General features: G+C 36.9%; 1 protein-coding gene across 3 annotated transcripts in view; it reads right to left on the bottom strand.

Annotated features, from left to right (window-relative positions):
* The window catches only part of SNX13 (sorting nexin 13), a 151,283-nt gene that overhangs the window by 69,961 nt on the left and 62,001 nt on the right, over positions 1 to 19,321 (bottom strand). For all 3 annotated transcript variants that reach the window (XM_055420543.2, XM_055420542.2, XM_088833584.1), the window contains 3 exons: positions 2,928 to 3,049; positions 2,737 to 2,838; positions 864 to 952 (listed from right to left, as the gene is read on the bottom strand). In XM_055420543.2, the coding sequence (XP_055276518.2) occupies positions 864 to 952; positions 2,737 to 2,838; positions 2,928 to 3,049 (313 nt within the window). The remainder of the gene's footprint in view (positions 1 to 863; positions 953 to 2,736; positions 2,839 to 2,927; positions 3,050 to 19,321) is intronic.

The following is a 19,321-nucleotide window of genomic DNA, read 5'->3' on the forward strand; positions in this document are numbered from 1 at the left end:
CAGCCAGGGTAAGGACTAATGTAGCTAGCATTTCCCAGTCATAACCAGTAACCAAACTCAAAATGTTATTCCTTTACATTTGCACAGAGAATTTTATTCCAAAGGATTATATCCAGGGAATAAATGAGTCCAAGATTATTGTTTTCATCTGACATTTATTTTTCAGTGCCAAGAAGTAGAATCTTAGCTGCCCAGGGTTAAGTTTTTATCCAGAAGTGTTATTTTAATAGCCTAATTTAGGTAAATTTATAGGATTCATTGGAAGGACTGATGCTGAACCTCCAATACTTTGGCCACGTGATGCAGAGAGCTGACTCATTTGAAAAGACCCAGATGCTGGGAAAGACTGAAGGCAGGAGAGGAGAAGGGGATGACAGAGGACGAGATAATTGGATAGCATCACCGACTAAATGGACATGAGTTTGAGCAAGCTCGGAGAGATGCTGAAGGACAGGGAAGCCTGGCGTGCTACAGTCCATGGGGTAGCAAAGAGTCGGACATGATTAAGCGACTTAACAACAATGTTAAAGAAAATTTAAAACATAACCTAACTCTAACTCAGGCAGTTCTTGAGGTGTTGTCCAGGAACCTCTGGGGTGTAGGGAAAGGGAAGCAAACAGTGGTATTTTCAGAATGGAGCATGATAGTTAATGGAATGTGCTTGTGTATTTCTGTGTTCCAAAATTCCTTAGTTTAAATATTTACAATACAATAAATACTGATTGACAAAGCCCACATAAACAGAAGCTATTTGGGGTCCTTAATAATTTTTAAGTGTGTAACAGGGTCCTGGGACCAAAAATTTGGTAATTACTAATCTAAGTTTCTTTACAGTCATGTATTTGGTATGAGTTTAAGCTTACCCTGACAAAATATCGCATGATCTTGTTCTGGAAATCTCCAGGAGGTAGCAATAAATATAATAAGACCTCACACAAATCCCGTAGGAATCCTAGAAATAAAAAAAAAGGAGCTATAATAACAGAAAATACAAAATCTCCACCTACTCTTGATATAAAACACAAATAAAGTGGCAGGATTAAGCAGTTTGCTGATTATACAAGCCTATTATCTTAGTAATTAAGATATTAATTACTTATATATAATTAAGATATTAATCAGTATTAATACAGATTTATCAATCATTATTCAATAAAAATCTGTTATTCATTAATCAAAGTAATATACACTTTTTTACTTTGCCCAGTTCTACCCTACATCTTGAGTTGTTGAGAAACTTCAATTACAAAGTGTTTTTTCCCCAAAAGTTTTAGTTGCACCAAGTATTCCACTCTTCTACCACGCATCTCTACATACTTAAGTTATCTGCACATTTAAAAATATACTTACAATTCTTTTTCGAGAAAGAACCTCCACTAACTTGGCAGGTAATAATAAGAAGAATATGCTCTTCTATTTTATTGATTGAAGAGGGCATGATTTACATAAAAGAACTATATATCATTCTATTTCTTACATTTAGTTATTTCATATTAATGCTAATGAAATAGCAATTAAAAACTGAAATGTGTAATAAATATAAAAAGGAAAGAAGAAAAAGGAAAAGAGCAGAAAAGAAGGCAAAGAAATAGAAAAGCTGAGCACATTTTAAAAATCTAAGAAAACAATTTCCACAACTAGCAATGCTTTTCTAAGTTGTTCATATGCTGACACTTCCTGGGAAGGTAATTATATAGCTGATCCTGATAATCAAAACAACATGCCAGGTAGTACAGACTCAGTCATTGTAAAACTAGGAAAAAACAACATCTTCAGCTAAAACTTATCTGGTCTAAGCTCTCAAAAAGAAAAGTCAATTCAACTCTATAAATTTCATTTGAAACATTATCATCATTCTCTTAGAAAATATTTATGATGATAATAGGTGTACTCTTGAATTAGAAATAGTAAACTCAAGGTGAAGATAAAAGAACTACAGATCAAAAAAAGTAAATTCATAAGGATAAAATGTTCGTGTTTGCTCTATTTTAAAGACAAAAAAAGAAGTTCTCTTTAATTGAAAAGGTTCTCTTTAAAAGAAAAACGAATCTGGAAATTTACTTTTAAGAGTTAAAAGACAAAATGAGCAGTAGTGTTTTTACTAAGCTTCCTGTCCTGTAAGAATAACTTCACTCTTAGATTTTACCATGGTTATTTGTTAAATGGTTCTGCTAAAGCAGAGACATTACTTTGCCAACAAAGGTCCGTCTAGTCAAGGCTATGGTTTTTCCAGTGGTCATGTATGGATGTGAGAGTTGGACTGTGAAGAAAGCTGAGCGCCAAAGAATCGATGCTTTTGAACTGTGGTGTTGGAGAAGACTCTTGAGAGTCCCTTGGACTGCAAGGAGATCCAACCAGTCCATTCTAAAGGAGATCAATCCTGGGTGTTCATTGGAGGGACTGATGGTAGGCCTGAAACTCCAATACTTTGGCCACCTCATGCGAAGAGTTGACTCACTGGAAAAGACTGATGCTGGGAAAGATTGGGGGCGGGAGGAGCAGGGGACGACAGAGAGTGAGATGGCTGGATGTCATCACCGACTCGATGGACATGAGTTTGAGTGAACTCCAGGAGATGGTGATGGACAGGGAGGCCTGGTGTGCTGTGATTCATGGGGTCACAAAGAGTCAGACACGACTAAGAGACTGAACTGAACTGAACTGAACTTGCCTCTACTAATGTGAACAGTGGAGCATTTTTTTAATATACTCAAAAAGTTAAATTAAAAAGAAAACCTTCTTCATCTTTGGGAGAAGTGCACACTAGGTCACGGCAAACGTCCTTTTCCATTTCAACTTCAACTTCAAAGAAGGTATCTACAAGCTCTTCTGCTGTACCTGGACAGAAAAGGAACAATTCAAGATTACAGAATAATAAAAACAGATTTTAAAATTCTAATTTTCAAATGGGATAAAGATATTATTACCTTTCACTTGATCATCTTTCTCTGTTATCTTTTGTTGGGCCTTTCTGAATACTCGTAGGTGTGTGCCAAAATCATCTACAAGGCGTGTAGTAAAATAAGGTTGCCAGTCTATTTCTTTAGACCTTATAACAAACACATTACATAAAAGGATGACTTTTTTTAATCAAAAAATAAATTTATTCAATGACTATTGAAAAACAACATGATCATCAGAGAATTAATTTATTTATACTGAAATTTTGTCCATTTAATCAGTATTACATCTTAGCATTCCTTTTCAAAAGACCCATAGTTTATCAAATCTATTTAAATTCTTGAACGGTATTCTTTGAAGTATTTTATGTGCTGAAGCTTAAAAGTACTAAGTGCTTAAAATAAAAAAAAGGAAAGACAACAGGCAATTTCTCATCCCAGACATAACAACGCATTAAGAACTGAGTATGCTTTTGCTTATTTTTACAAGAGCACTTGGGATTTTTTATTCTTTCTGAACCCTTTCTGAATTTTCCACATTCTTTCATTTAGCTATACAGTCCAAGTTTTGAACCAAATACCTTTGGTGTGAGCCTGACGGGTTTCTGTTTGCATATATAAACACTGTAAAACTCAACTATTCAAAATAACCTTAGTCACTTGGAAATGGTTTAAAGAAAAATGTATAAAATACCACACTTACCCATGAAAAAGGTGGTAACTAATTTTATTAAGCTACCTAGTACTCTTATAAAAGAAGACTTCAACAAACACTGCTAATTGAGCACACCAGTGAAACATAACAAATACAATAGATAAATACAAAACAGATTACACATCTCTTTGATTAAGTGATATTTTTAAACAAGCATTTTTTTCAATGCTGTTTTCCTTATATTAACATTAAAATTCATTCATCCCTTTAGGAACATACCAAATAGAAGACAAAGAGTCTATTCATAAAGATACTGAGCAATAAAGGAGAAAAAAAAAAGTATACCATAAATCATCATGCTGATTCACCATACATAAAAAAGCAAGTGAGTAAGTTAATTTGATTACTGTTTTTGGAGAACAACCTTATAAATGTGGTAACAGCACTGAGGAATATCACAGGTGGCTGTTTTCAAATAAAAACAAATTATTAACATTAATATACTTTTTAATGTGCAATTATAATCTATTATACACATGGAAAGTAAAAGTAAATTATAAGTACATGAAATACAAATCAACTTAATAAAAATAAAGGTAACCTGAGCTCTGAGATTTGCGGAGGGGTTATCATTAGACTATATGAGCCATGTATGTAAGACTACACTAAATAGCAATATTGAGTCTCAACATAAAATTTAAATACTTAAATTTAGAAGTCTCTAGAATCTTTGTTTCTTAAAGAGAAACGCACAATCTGTGTAAGCATCTTTCAAAAATCCTTACATGAATATCTGTACAAAATCATCCAAACTTGAAAATTTGTATAAGAACAAAATTTACTTGGTATAGACCATAAATTCATTTAATCCATAAAAGGTTCATTCTAACAAATTTAGAAGCAGGATCTTTCAAATTGTATGTGTTCTGTTTCATGTAGAGTGCTGTTATAGAATTTACTGAAATTCAAACAAAATAAATTCATTAATTTTAGAAGGCATTCTAAAACCTATCTCAATACAATTTAGAAGATGTAAATGAGACATTTGAAGAGGATATAAAAGGATGTAAAAGTAATATTTAACATGACTAGAAGTTAATCAGTAATGCAAACATAAAAAATTATTTTAATTATTAAACACTGATTTCTACTTTCAATATACAAATACATTGAGGTGAGGAAAACAGGAAACAGAATATTTCAAATTCCCTGTCCTAGGTAATTATTTTCCCTCTGCTTGACTCATTTTCACTGAATACATGCAAATTTAATGTATCAGTTCAGTTCAGTTCAGTCGCTCAGTTGTATCCGACTCTTTGTGACCCCATGAATCACAGCACGTCAGGCCTCCCTGTCCATCACCAACTCCCAGAGTTCACTCAAACTCATGTCCATTGAGTCGGTGATGCCATCCAGCCATCTCATTCTCTGTCGTTCCCGTCTCCTCCCACCCCCAATCCCTCCCAGCATCACAGTCTTTTCTAGTGAGTCAACTCGTCGCATGAGGTGGCCAAAGTACTGGAGTTTCAGCTTTAGCATCAGTCCTTCCAATGAACACCCAGGATTGATCTCCTCTAGAATGGACTGGTTGGATCTCCTTGCAGTCCAAGGGACTCTCAAGAGTCTTCTCCAGCACCACAGTTCAAAAGCATCAATTCTTCGGAGATTAGCTTCCTTCACAGTCAAACTCTCACATCCATACATGACCACGGGAAAAACCATTGCCTTGACTAGACGGACCTTGGTTGGCAAAGTAATGTCTCTGCTTTTTAATATGCTATCTAGTTTAGTCATAACTTTCCTTCCAAGGAGTAAGCATCTTTTAATTTCATGGCTGCAATCAGCATCTGCAGTGATTTTGGAGCCCAAAAAATTAAAGTCTGACACTGTTTCCACTGTTTCCCCATCTATTTCCCATGAAGTGATGGGACCAGATGCCATGATCTTTGTTTTCTGAATGTTGAGCTTCAAGCCAACCTTTTCACTCTCCTCTTTCACTTTCATCAAGAGGCTTTTGAGTTCCTCTTCACTTTCTGCCATAAGGGTGGTGTCATCTGCATATCTGAGGTTATTGATATTTCTCCCGGCAATCTTGATTTCAGCTCGTGCTTCTTCCAGCCCAGCGTTCCTCATGATGTACTCTGCATACAAGTTAAATAAGCAGGGTGACAATATACAACCTTGATGTACTCCTTTAACTATTTAGAACCAGTCTGTTGTTCCATGTCCAGTTCTAACTGTTGCTTCCTGACCTGCATACAGGTTTCTCAAGAGGCAGTCAGGTGGTCTGGTATGCCCATCTCACAGTTTATTGTGATCCACACAGTCAAAAGCTTTGGCATAGTCAATGAAGCAGAAATAGTTTTTCTGGAACTCTATTGGTTTCTCCATGATCCAGCAGATGTTGGCAATTTGATCTCTGGTGCCTCTGCCTTTTCTAAAACCTGCTTGAACATCTGGAAGTTCACGGTTCACATACTGCTGAAGCCTGGCTTGGAGAATTTTGAGCATGACTTTACTAGCGTGTGAGATGAGTGCAATTGTACGGTAGTTTGAGCATTCTTTGGCATTGCCTTTCTTTGGGATTGGAATGAAGACTGACCTTTTCCAGTCCTGTGGCCATTGCTGAGTTTTCCAAATCTGCTGGCATATTGAGTGCAGCACTTTCACAGCATCATCTTTCAGGATTTGAAATAGCTCAATTGGAATTCCATCACCTCCACTAGCTTTGTTCGTAGTGGTGCTCTCTAAGGCCCACTTGACTTCACATTCCAAGATGTCTGGCTCCAGCTGAGTGATCACGCCATTGTGATTATCTTCGTCATGAAGATCTTTTTTGTACAGTTCTTCTGTGTATTCCTGCCACCTCTTCTTAATATCTTCTGCTTCTGTTAGGTCCATACCATTTCTGTCCTTTATCGAGCCCATCTTTGCATGAAATGTTCCCTTGATATCTCTAATTTTCTTGAAAAGATCTCTTGTTTTTCCTATTCTGTTGTTTTCCTCTATTTCTTTCCATTGATCGTTGAGGAAGGCTTTCTTATCTCTCCTTGCTATTCTTTGGAACTCTGCATTCAGATGCTCGTATCTTTCCTTTTCTCCTTTGCTTTTCGCTTCTCTTCTTTTCACAGCTATTTGTAAGGCCTGCTCAGACAGCCATTTTGCTTTTTTGCATTTCTTTTCCATGGGGATGGTCTTCGTCCCTGTCTCCTGTACAATGTCACGAACCTCCATTCATAGTTCATCAGGCATTCCATCTATCAGATCTAGTCCCTTAAATCTATTTCTTACTTTCACTGTATAATCATAAGGGATTTGATTTAGGTCATATCTGAATGGTCTAGTGGTTTTCTGTTCTAGGTAAGGAAGATAGGAACAACAGTAGTACATGACTGCCCACTTATAAATTAGGAAAATATCTACTAATAATTTCTAGTAGTATTTACCTTATAATTTGAAAACATTTTGTTGACAGTGAAGTACTTCCTAAAATTATGGTATATGACTAATATATAATAAGTGCAATGTAAATATAAATTTAAAAATCATTCAATTTATGTAATAGCCACATTTCCTTCTATTGATCTACAAATAGCTTTCTATTTGAGTTCTTAGTACTATTATTCTTAAATCATGACTGCAGTCAAGGCTCTTTTTCACTTTGTTTAAAATATTTCCCCACACGTCTTCTAGTAAAAACATCTAGATTATTGTACAATGAATCCTATTATCTACACTTTCATTTTATTACTACTTAGAAGCTTTCATTTCTTGAATTTAAAAATGAGAGCATACTTCCTATATGACCAAGAGAATAAGGAATATATTCAACCCTAACCCTCAAAAATAAAATTTACAGTAGGTTCCTATATCTTATATATATCTTGATAGAATGACTGCATGAATTACAATGGTTAACTAGGAATGCAAATAAGAAATGAAGTCTTAAAGAACAAAAGCAACAGTCAAACTATAAAGTGTACCTCTCTGAATATGTATTAGGCATGCCTTATCTTCCCCTCTAATACCAGCATCTTATTCCTGGCCTTTTAATTGGTCTCCCATGTCCTTTCTTGTCTCTCCCTTCATTCTATTTTCCATAGAGCAGCCAGAGTGATGATCTTTTTAAAAATACAAATATGATTATACGAAACAAGAGCTTTAAAAATACTTTAATGACCCCCTGATCATGCACATCTGGGTCCCTGCTCACTTCCTCATCATCTGTTTCGCTCTCTTCCTTCCTCTTTGGTTCTGTTCTTTTCTCAGTGCCTCTGGACAGACTATTTCTCTGCCATGTTTGCTCACCCGCCTACTCCCTACAAATTTACTTTCTCTCCTCCACGTTCCCCTGACAATTCCCATGTATACTTTTGAGTTTATCTAAAATGTTGGTTCCACGCACGGCACCTGCATTGACCCTCATCCTCTGCCGTACTCCTTCATACTAGGTCTGGAGATCTCTGGTTACAGTGCTTAGTTCTACAGGACTTAGAATCAGTAGTTAAATAATTCAATTGCTGAGGTAAGTCAGGGATTTCATCTGTTTTATTCCACTGTGTTTGTTTTATTCACAGTGTTGTTCCCAATGGCTAAATAATATGTTAAACTGGAGGCACTCAATACATACTGATTTATTGATTTCTCTTTCAGGGTCAGAGCACTGTTAACAGGTGCCTGGAGAATGGCCCCATGAACCACCTAGAATAGCTTCTTCTTTACTCCTTAAAAGTTCTGAAATAGGACACACATTAATTGAGAAGCTCTTTTTGCCTCTCTAAAACTTAAAGCTACTTAATGTTAAAGTCTAAAAAAGGCAATGAATGTCCCAAATATGGAGCTGAGACTGAGATTACACAAATTGCTTCACTGGTTCCATCTATCCTAAGCAGTATACAGCTTATCATCAGGAATACAAAACACACCTCAAAATCAATTAAAGACTTCTGTAAAGAGGCCTGGACTGGCATACATGTCCTTGATTCAAGTAAAAGATACAACATTTCATTAGTTGTGACATTCAGCAAGTCATATCACATCCCACGGTTTTTCTCTAGGGACACTTACAGCTTTAAGAATCTATGATTAACCAAATACAACACACACATACACAGGCACACAGGAACACAGTACATGGAAAAGTGATAATGGGTAAATAAAATATCTGAGCAAAAGAGGGAATCATGAATGTATGTCATTTTAACTTCAATCATATAAATCATTCAATATAAGACCAAGCCAAGACCTTTTGATTAAGTGTTATTAATGTAGCCTTTGTCTTGAATAAATCATTCTCACACTGAAGAAGTTATGGTTTCCAGTTTCTTTTAAATGACATAACAACTAAGGACATTTGTAAACAAATCTGAACTCAGAGTAAGAGTCTTTCAAGGCTCTTCACCAGTATTTTGTAGTTGCCTTTTGCACACCTAATTCAATTGCAGTCTGTTTAGCAACTTGCTGAGTAAATTCCAAAGCAAGTGACCTCATTTTCACAGAAACTACCCTGTCGTACTCATATTTCTTCAAAACAGGTAGAAGCAAATTAAATTATATGATTATAATAAGTATAACCAGGGTACACAGGTTCAGAAACAAATACAACTTCCTTTATTAACACACTCAGTTGTCTTGCTCCTCTAAAGCATCCGTGTTCAGCTCACACCACAGACCTAGTATATGAAACTTTCTTTGCCCAAGAATCTATTAATACAAGTGACTTTTGATAAGTTTAAATCTCAAAAAGTGGGAACAGAAATGTGAAGAAGTACAAAAAAGTAGTCTATTAGCCTAGCTTTAATGCTACGGGCATGAGTCAGTATGTCCTAAAAAGGGAATGGACTGGCTAACTAAAGATTCTACTACAGTAGTATAGAACTGGTACCATTCCAAAAAGAGTTTACAAATTTTTTACAATACTCAAACACACAGAAATAAGCAGAAGTTAAGTGCTATGTCATAAGTCAAAAAAGGTTAATTCAAAAAACTTGATGAATGAGTACTATGATTGATGAATGAGCACCATTTAACAGGGAAAGTAAGGATATAGGAACAACCAAAAGAAGGGAATGAGCACGAACAACCCCAGGGTCATCACGAAGACTTGCCTAACTAAAGAAGTGGGTGACTGCTGGGCAGTAGAGGCAATCTTCACACACTTGGCAGAACACTGTCCTGGAAAAGGTCCTTTATCTCAAAATGAACAGTCAAAACTGATCTTCCCACAGAAACAATCCTATGATAAATGTTTCATTCCTGATGCTACATTATTTTTTCACAGGAATGATTACTAAGATATTATTTTAAAATATTAAGAATGACACAGTATATTGCGTAGTATATACACTGCACGGTATTTGTGTTTGTGTATGTGTGAATATATATCAAAAGTCAAACACACTTATCACATATAAAGGCTTTTTAAATGTATATTAATCAGTAACGGCAATATAATAACCAACTGCGTAAAATACAACAATATGTATTAATCTCCTAAATGAGGTCTTTTACCTTCTAAAGAAGAAATATCATTTAAAAAAAAAATCACTAGCAAAATTCCTAGTTTTACTGGGTAGATTTTGACAAGCATCTTTGAAGACATTTTGAGAAGTTCTATTCGACTAGATTTTTTGATCACCTGACTCACAGCCATCTTTTGCCAAAAGTGAGTGACCTATCTGTAAAAGAAAAATATTCCTTCCTTGAGTCACTGAATCAGACAGTTAACTCCCTCAGAATTCACTATCATAAAGGATACACTTTTTAAAATACATAAACCTAGTTTCCATCCTTAACAGTCCTTGAGGGAGTACTTTGTTAGCGTCAAAAGCTTCAGCCTAAAATTGAATTTGAGCAATATTTTAAAAGCAAAAAATTGTAAATTTGCTTCTAAATCCATTTAAAGACTTTCCCTTCTTCCAGTCTCAATTTGCTCATATATATTTCAAGTCACCATAACCACTTCCCTAGAGCATCATCTTTGCTTCCCTTTTAAAAACTACTTCAAGAAATTAGTTATAAGGACTGAGTATAAAATAATTAAACTGAATTTTTCACAACATTCCTAAATTTACATTAAACTTACGATCACTCTCTACTATAATCCTCAAAAATACATGGAGAATTACTCTTCCACAGGAGCTAAATCAGCAACCATGAGGACACAAGTTTCACTACTTTATGGTTACTAATGAGTCTGCTCCCCTCCCTCAGCTGCACCTCCTCCCCCCGTGTGCTGCAGCATGCGTGCATGCTACGTCACTCAGTCAAGTCCAACTCTTTGCTATCCTATGGACTGTAGCCCACCAGGCTCTTCTGTACAAGGGATTTGCTTCCCTAGGGGATCTTCCTGACCTAGGGATCGAATCCACGTCTCTGGCACCTCCTGCATTAGCAGGGGGGCTCTTTACCTCTAGCTCCCCCTGGGAAACCCCACGTGCTGCAGGGGGAGAGCCGAATGAGCATATCTCTCTCCTAACCCCACATGCAGTGACTTTATGCTCACAGCTTAAAATCCCACGGTGGGATCTTAAAGTAGCTGACTTACAAAACTACAAATTTATTGTTTTTAGTATTCTATAGAGAAGAGAACTAGTTTGGATAATCAAATAAAAAACTGTCAAGTTTCATTGATACAAAACTGCTTAACTATAGGGAAAAGATTGGCCTAGTAAATAAATGTTTGAAGGCCTGCATCCTTTCTGACCATGCAGAAATGTAATAAAAGGTTTAAATATAGTTTATCATCATCCTACTCTAAGATTTACTACCAGTAAAACAGCAGACCAGAGAAGTACTTTAATCCCAAAGTAAATTAAATCTAAAAAATGTTGAACTGTCTCTCTTGGTGAAGTTAGGAACTCTTTTCCAGGGTCTGAAGTATAGAGCTGAATGTATAGTGCCATCTTTTGTCAATTTCTCTTTTTGTAGTACTCATGCCAAACACAGCTTCTGCCTCCAATGCGCGAGACCGGGGTTCGATCCCTGGGTCAGGAAGATCCCCTGGAGAAGGAAACGGTAACCCACTCCAGTATTCTTGCCTGGAGAATCCCATGGACGGAGAAGCCTGGTAGGCTACAGTCCACGGGGTCGCATAGAGTCGGACACGACTGAGCGACAGAACGGAACTGAACGGATGCCAAACACAAGCTATTTTTTCCCCCCGTTTCTCTCTGTTTACTTCCAAGTAAATAAACTCACATAATTAAAAAAAAACAAATAACTCTCCAAATGGTATTCAAAATGTGGGGTGTGATAGAGAATGTGAGTGTTTTAAAGAGGAGATATGAGTGAAGGCAAATAGATCAAGATTAGTAACAACTGTATCAGGGAATCTCAGTATTTCAGAACTGAAAGAGATCTGAAAGAATTACCACAAACCCTTATAATTACAGGGCCAAAAACGTAAATTACTTATTCCAGATTAGTTACTGAGATAAAGGTTTTGTTAAAAACAGGATTCCTGAGTTTCAATTCAGTTTATCTGCTACACCTTGAACTACACGAAATCTTCGGACTCATAAAAGTTATAAACAAATTGGTAGAAATGGAGAAAAATCTGGGCCTGCAGTTTTATACAGCCACAGTATGGAAATGGTACTCAGTAAACTACAACTCCACATAAGAAATCCGTCCAGTTCTACATCTTTGGCGCCAATGCTTCAAAGAGGTCAACAATGCAGAAGTTCTAAAGAACTTCAATCTCCAAATATAAAGAAAAACTTCGATAGAAGAACACACATAAAGCACACTCACCTAATTTAGAGGTTGAGTATAAAGAACACAGAGCTGGAAGCCTTAAGCTACATGAAAAAAATAATAATAATAATAACCTGGGGCTAAGTGTGCATCTTAAGTATAATGTTAAGTACTAAAAATTAAATTCATGTTATTATTTTTTAATTTTATTTATTTAGCTGTGCGGGGTCTTAGTTGCAGCATGTGGGATCTAGTTCCCTGACCAGGGATTGAACTCAGGGCCCCCGTATTGGGAGCACAGAGCCTTAGCCACCAGACCACCAGGGAAGTCCTAAATTCATGTTATTAAGTATTTTAATAAACAAGGTTTTCGGTAAAATTTATCTGATAAATGAAACATTCATAGACCCAACGGTGAAATACATTAAATTCTGTGGGAAAAAATTACCAAGAAGTCATAAATGGAAACTCAGTTAACAATAATCTATTGAGTTATTGGCTACCCCATTATGTACAAAAACTATATTTAAGCACTAATTTCAAGATAACTTCCCAAGGAAGTAAGAATATAATGGCTGTCTGTACAAAACATGTCATATATAGCTGAAAAAAGGATTATTTTATTTATGTGCTCATAATAATATAAAAAACAGGAAAACAAATTTAGTTGAAAAAAGTCATCCTAGATATATATTTTTTAGTGCTGAGCACCAAATGTTCCTGTCTTGGGCTACAAGAAAAATGCATGCCTGTTTTGTAAAATGTCATTTCTTTCTTCAGATTTTTCTATATCAGCTATAAATTAGCCATACATCCACAATCCAAAGATCACTGTTAATATTTTACTATTTTTTTCTGTTTGCTATGCTCACATATTTACAATTTTTAACACACCTAAAATCATACAGTGTATAACTTCTTTGTATGAGTTTTATTCCAATATTTTTCCTATTTCTTGAATAATACTTCATAATATTTTAATGGATGCAAACTCTTTTTCTAAAGAGCCAAAGAGCAACGGTTTCAGGCTTTGCAGGCCACATCATCTCAGTCACTTCTACCACTATAGAAAGCAGCCATGGACAAAATGCAAACAAATGAGCATGACTGTCCTATAAAATAATAAAACTATATTTACAAAACCAGGAAGCAATACAGTACAGTCAACAATACCCAAGTTTTAACACAGGGAAAAGCTCTGAAAGACATTCTCTGTGCAAGATATACAAATAACTAATTGGCACAAGAAAAGATGTTTAATATCATTAGCCATCAGGGAAAGGTAAATCAAAACCATAATGAAATACCACTTCAGACCAATGAGAATGACTTTATTAAAAGCCAGACAATAACAAGTATAGGCAAAGAGGAGGAGAAACTGAAACACTCATACATTGTTGGCAGGAATGGGCAGCCACTTCTTAAAAGTTTGCAGTTCCTCAAAAGATTAAACAGTTACCATACGACCCAGAAATTTCATTTCAAGGTATACATCTAAGAGAAATGAAAACATTAAGTCTACACAAACATGTACATGAATGCTCATAGTAGCATGCTTTATAAAAACCAAAAAATAGACACAACCCCAATGTTTACCAACTGATGAATGGATAAACAAAACATGCTGTGTCCATACAACAGAAAATTATTCAGCAATGAAAAGGAATAAGTAATAATATATGCTATAATAAGTAATAATAAGGATGAAGATTGAGGGCAAGAGGAGAAGGGGACAACAGAGGATGAGATGGCTGGATGGCATCACTGACTCAGTGGAGATGAGTTTGAGTAAACTCCGGGAGTTGGTAATGGACAGGGAAGCCTGGTGTGCTGTGGTCCATGGGGTCGCAAAGAGTTGGACATGACTGAGCGACTGAACTGAACTGAACAAGAAGGATGAACCTTGAAAACATTACACTAAGTAAAAGTTAGTCACTAAGCTAGTCACAAAAGATCATATATTATATTATTTCATTCATGTAAAATGTCGATAAAGACAGAGAGAAAAAATATATAGTTGACTACCTAGAGGTAGAAGCCTCGTGGGGGATATGGCGAGAGACTGATTAGTGGATACCAGGTTTCTTGGTGGGGCCATTAAAACATTCTTAAATTAACTGTGACAAAGGCTGCACAACTCTGAATACACTGAGAGCCAACAATTTAAAGTGGGTGAACAGTATGGTACATGAATTATAAAAATATACAATTAACCACTAACCTCTACCTCCATACACCCATTCTTGAAGTCCAGTTTTGGCCTCAATCCATATCAGGTTTTGATCAGGTACTTTGGTCCATTCTATCTCTAGATCAAATCCTTTAAACATCACCCAAATAACCACTTTCTCTCCATCTCATGTGTTTTAATTTTGTTTCCTCTGCCCTTCCCCTTCAAAAAACAATGAAGTTAAGAAGACAAGAGAATCTATGTGCATATATTCCCAGGAATGTAAGAAATAACAAAAACAACAAGAAAGAAGTTAACAATCACTGAATACATACTATGTGCCAGATTCCTGTGGTGTTTTACATGTTCTTTTCACTCAAATAATTATTACAACCCTATGAGAAAATTACCTCATTTTACTGATGCTGAGATTGAGGCACAGAAAGTTAAATAACTTGCTCAAAAAATCATTTATTGGTTGACAAACACTTTATGAAATATTTCATGCATATCATCTCATTTGCCCCTCACAACTCAGAGTCTGCCGTTAAGTATCAGTATCACTACTTTACAGATATATTAGGAAATTTTCTAAGTATACTGTAACTTAGTGGTACAGGTAGAATTACAATACAGATCTCTCAGGGCTTTCTCTCCAATGTCATGCTATCTTATTTGAAGAGAGAATTAAAAATATACAGGTTATCAAGATTCATCCCCTAAAGTTCCAGCTTAATGCCCAGGCTCTGCAGAGAATTAAAGAGTTCCTTAAGAAGGTTTCCTTCCCCAAAACTGCTACTAGAAACAGGTACTAAGGTTAGGATGACGTGTTATCATTACAATGTACTCTCTCATATCTGATGCCATTTAATCTTAACAACCAGCTGATAAGCAGATACAGGTTATCACTAGATGCAAAGAATTTATGTTTCTTATCCATTCAAGGTCACGTTGCTTAGTCACTAAGTCATGTCCGACTTCTTGTGACCCACGGACTATAGCTTGCCAGGTTCCTCTGTCCATGGGACTTCCCAAAAAAGAGTACTAGAGTGGGCTGCCTTTTCTTCTCCAGAGGACCTTCCCGACCCGGGGATCAAACCCCATCTCCCACACTGGCAGGTGGGTTCTTTACTGCTGTACCACCAGTGACACAGCACTTAATGAATAACAGAACTAAAGCTCAAAACCAGAACTTCAGACTCCACATACATCCTTTCCCTCTTGTTATAACAAAATCAGCATTTTGTTTGATGCTGATATTCTGTGACTGTTTCCTCAAGGTGCCAAATAAATATGAACACTAGAATTTGGTGGTTCTAAAATCTTTCTCGGGTTCACAGGCCCTTTTGAAAATAAAATCTATGGAACCACTCAAAAGGAAAAAAAAAAGCACAGAAAATTTTGCTTCTATCTTCAGGGCTTCATGGGCCCCTGGTTAAAAACTCTATACAAGATTGAAATTTGAAGGAGAGAAGACATATAACGTATGCTTCACAGTGCACAGCTGACAAAAATAAGAATTTAAGAAGTATTCATGTAATGATTATAAGCACTTAATTTTCTTGATATTCTCATTGGAAATAGTCAAGGGGCCCCTGTGAAGACATATACTTTAGTATGGCTTCACCAGAAAATCCAATGAAAGATAAAAATAAAGTCATTCACTGAGAAGGCACAAACATTACCTGAGCTTCACTATATGCTACAGACTTTATATCACATCCTTTTTGGCCTGAAAGCAGTCTCAAAAGTAACATCATCAGCTTTTTATGAATAAGGAAACTAAAGCTCAAGAGAGGCTGCTTAATTTGCCCCAAAACTTAAGGCCAACAACCAAGCAAAGACAAAATTCAGACCAGTCTAGGATGGAAGAAACTTGGTTCTTCCTATAATCACCCAATATTTAGCTTGAAAGCATAGAATGTTAGTAGAGAAGGAAATGGCAACCCACTCCAGTATTCTTGCCTGGAGAATCCCACGGACAGAGGGGCCTGGTGGGCTACAGTTCATGAGGTCATAAAAGAGCTGGACATGACTGAGGAACTGAACAATAATAGAAGCCTAGAAAAAAAAAAACTATGACAGGAAGTTTAAAGAAAAGGTAGTTAGAAAATCAAAGAACAGGCAAAGCACTGCAGAGATATGACAGAAAGGTGGGGGAAACTAAGATGAATAATCTAGATCACAATATATCTGGTAGGGACTGAACGACAGAACAGTGACTGTTAAGAACGATTCTAATTCTTACTCTGCCCCCAATTCAACAGATAATCTTGGACTAACTGTTTAATCTTCCTGGAATTTAGCTCCCTCATCTGTGAAATTATGGATGATGGGTGACATAAAAACTTAAATTTCTAAATTTCTTCACAATTTTAAAAACATTTTCACATGAACTATTTCCATTACATTCTAACAACCAGGGATTTTTGCTTCACTCACTGCTGTATCTGCAGCATCTGGCTGAGGTAAAGTAGACACAAAATAAGAGTTAAAAGAACACATGAATTTGCTCCAGACCAAAACCCTGTGAGGAATGCAGTACAGGGCAGGTATTTATTACACTCATTTCACACATGAGAAAAACCAAAATCCGAAAAATTTAGAATACTTGCTCACAGTCCCACAGCTAAATGAGAGAAGAGGATACAAACTCCCTCAAGTCTTCCAATTACTAGTTCAAAATTCTTTCTAGGTCTAAAATTTTTTATATTTTAATATAATCTTAAGCAGTCAGACAAAAGAATAATGAACTCTTCTTATTCCCATCTTTGCAGAGAGGGGGAAAAAAGTCATTAGAAAGGTGTTACTATAAAAAGCAGTGACCAACGGATTTAGAATAATGATCTTAAACAATACCTAACATGCAATAATGTTACATATATGAACCAAAGGACATAAAATCCAATTTCTGACTTCTTTGATTATATGTTAGTATATTTTCTATATTCCACAGTGAGTCTACACTCATAATTATGGTTGGCTACTTTCCAAATGTTTGCTGCTAATCATAAAAGAGAAGGGGCTCCAATCTATCTAAGTAAGGTTAAAATTCAAACTATGAAACCAGTGCAGCCTGCCTCAGTGACCGGAGGCTGAGGAATTCATCTCCCACTCTAAACCTTAAGATCAACTGAATTATAGAAGAAAAGTCTTGACAGGGCAGCATGAGCTGGAAATAAATATTCAGACAGAAACAAAGTAAGAGCCCTAGGGCAAAGCTCTACTCTCCAAGACTCTCAGAAGTACGAAAGTGCATTTCAAGAACCTAAGTGCGGAAGAAGAGAGGCTGGCTAGAGAATAACACCTTCAGATTTGAGAACCTACTTGTGACACAGCAATGGAGCCTTCTGCCTTGAGGCCATAGGCTTGTAGGAAAATTACTGCATGTACTGAGTAGAAAAATCTTCTATTTAAAAAAAAAAAAGAAGATAGCAAACTTACCCAAAGATAAAATCCTTTCTTTCAAATGTAAATAATTTCTGCACATGAAATGGCCCCTCTAAAAATCAAGTAGTTTAAATACAAGGATACAGACCAAAATATTTAGGCAGTATATAAGGGGGTGTTTGTAAAGTGAGCATTTTAGTATATCTCAGAAAAGTTTCTTAAAGAATCTCATTAAAATATACTTCTCTTCTGAAAGTAAATAAACTGAATATTCTCCACTGACTGCTCCTTTGAGTTCTTCTAAGATGACTCTGTTAGGTATGTGCCTAAGATAAGTGGGCAGTTACACTGAGTTCTTCTCACAGCACTTGAATAAAGCAGACTTTGGAACATCAGTGAGCCCCAATCACACTGCCCCCAGAAACATCGCCATGGATGGCTACAAGGTGGTGCTGATCTCACACGGGAAGAGTACACGGACCTGGAGGATGGCTTCACTGGTTAGTGAGAAGCCAACATGAGCACAGTGGGCGTCAGGAGGTGAAGCACAACATGCACGTGCTGCAACATACTGATTATGAGTCTGACATCTGCTTCACCACATGCAGAGCAAGCAACTGGGGCTCTCTGGACAACACCGGATGCCACTGATCAACTGTGGCTGCCAGCAGTGCAGACTTAGCCTCAATAAGCAAGATGTTGCTGCCAAGCAGGATGAAGCCCAGGGAAAGATATGGAGATGCTGTCAAGTTCTATCATCTCCAGTGAAGCCTGACTATCCCTTCAACAGCAACACCAACAAGACTGCAGGTATGCAGACCTCAATAACCATCAGCTATCCTCCTGAAGGTGAAAGTCTGAAGGACACTACTGCTGGAGTTCTGCCCCTTTGGAATGAAAAAATAGTTCCCCAGATGGAGGAGGGGGAGAGAGTTGTGAATACATCCCTTAGCATCAGGCTTCAGGGCATCGTCAGCCCTCTGGAGGGGCTCTCTGAAGAGGCTATCATGGAGTTGCACCTGCCTCCTGGTATGCCCACTGGACAAGAACTTGCAGCCCATCAAGCCCATGCAGTTCCTGGGAAATGAAGAGCCCATGTGTGGCGTCACGGAGGCTGTGGCTGCCCAGGGCAAGGCCGATTAAGTGAAGCCAAGGAAGGACACCCTGCTTTCCCTAGGACATGCGCCCTGCCACTCCATTCCTCTGCACCTCGTCCCTGCAAGTCTGTAGGCATCTTAAGTTGTATCTCCAGATGGGGATCAGTGGCTCTCAATTTTGCTCTAGCCATTTTGTCTCTTGCTCCCACTCATTTCATACAATCTAGTCAGAACAGCAGCTATGGGGCATGGGTTCTCAGTCCAAGCCAAGGAAAGACTTATTCAAGAGGCTGGAAATGCAGTAACTCTGGGATATTTTTGCCAGTGCTTTGTTTATTACTAAAGCCCTGCTTGAGTAGGAGACTGGCAGGAACCATGCTAAGGTGTGACCAATAAGGAGGAACAAAGCTAT

The sequence above is a fragment of the Moschus berezovskii genome, chromosome 3, assembly GCF_049115385.1.
Source record: "Moschus berezovskii isolate FMDL1 chromosome 3, NW_MosBer_1.0, whole genome shotgun sequence".
Taxonomy (NCBI): Eukaryota; Metazoa; Chordata; class Mammalia; order Artiodactyla; family Moschidae; genus Moschus; species Moschus berezovskii.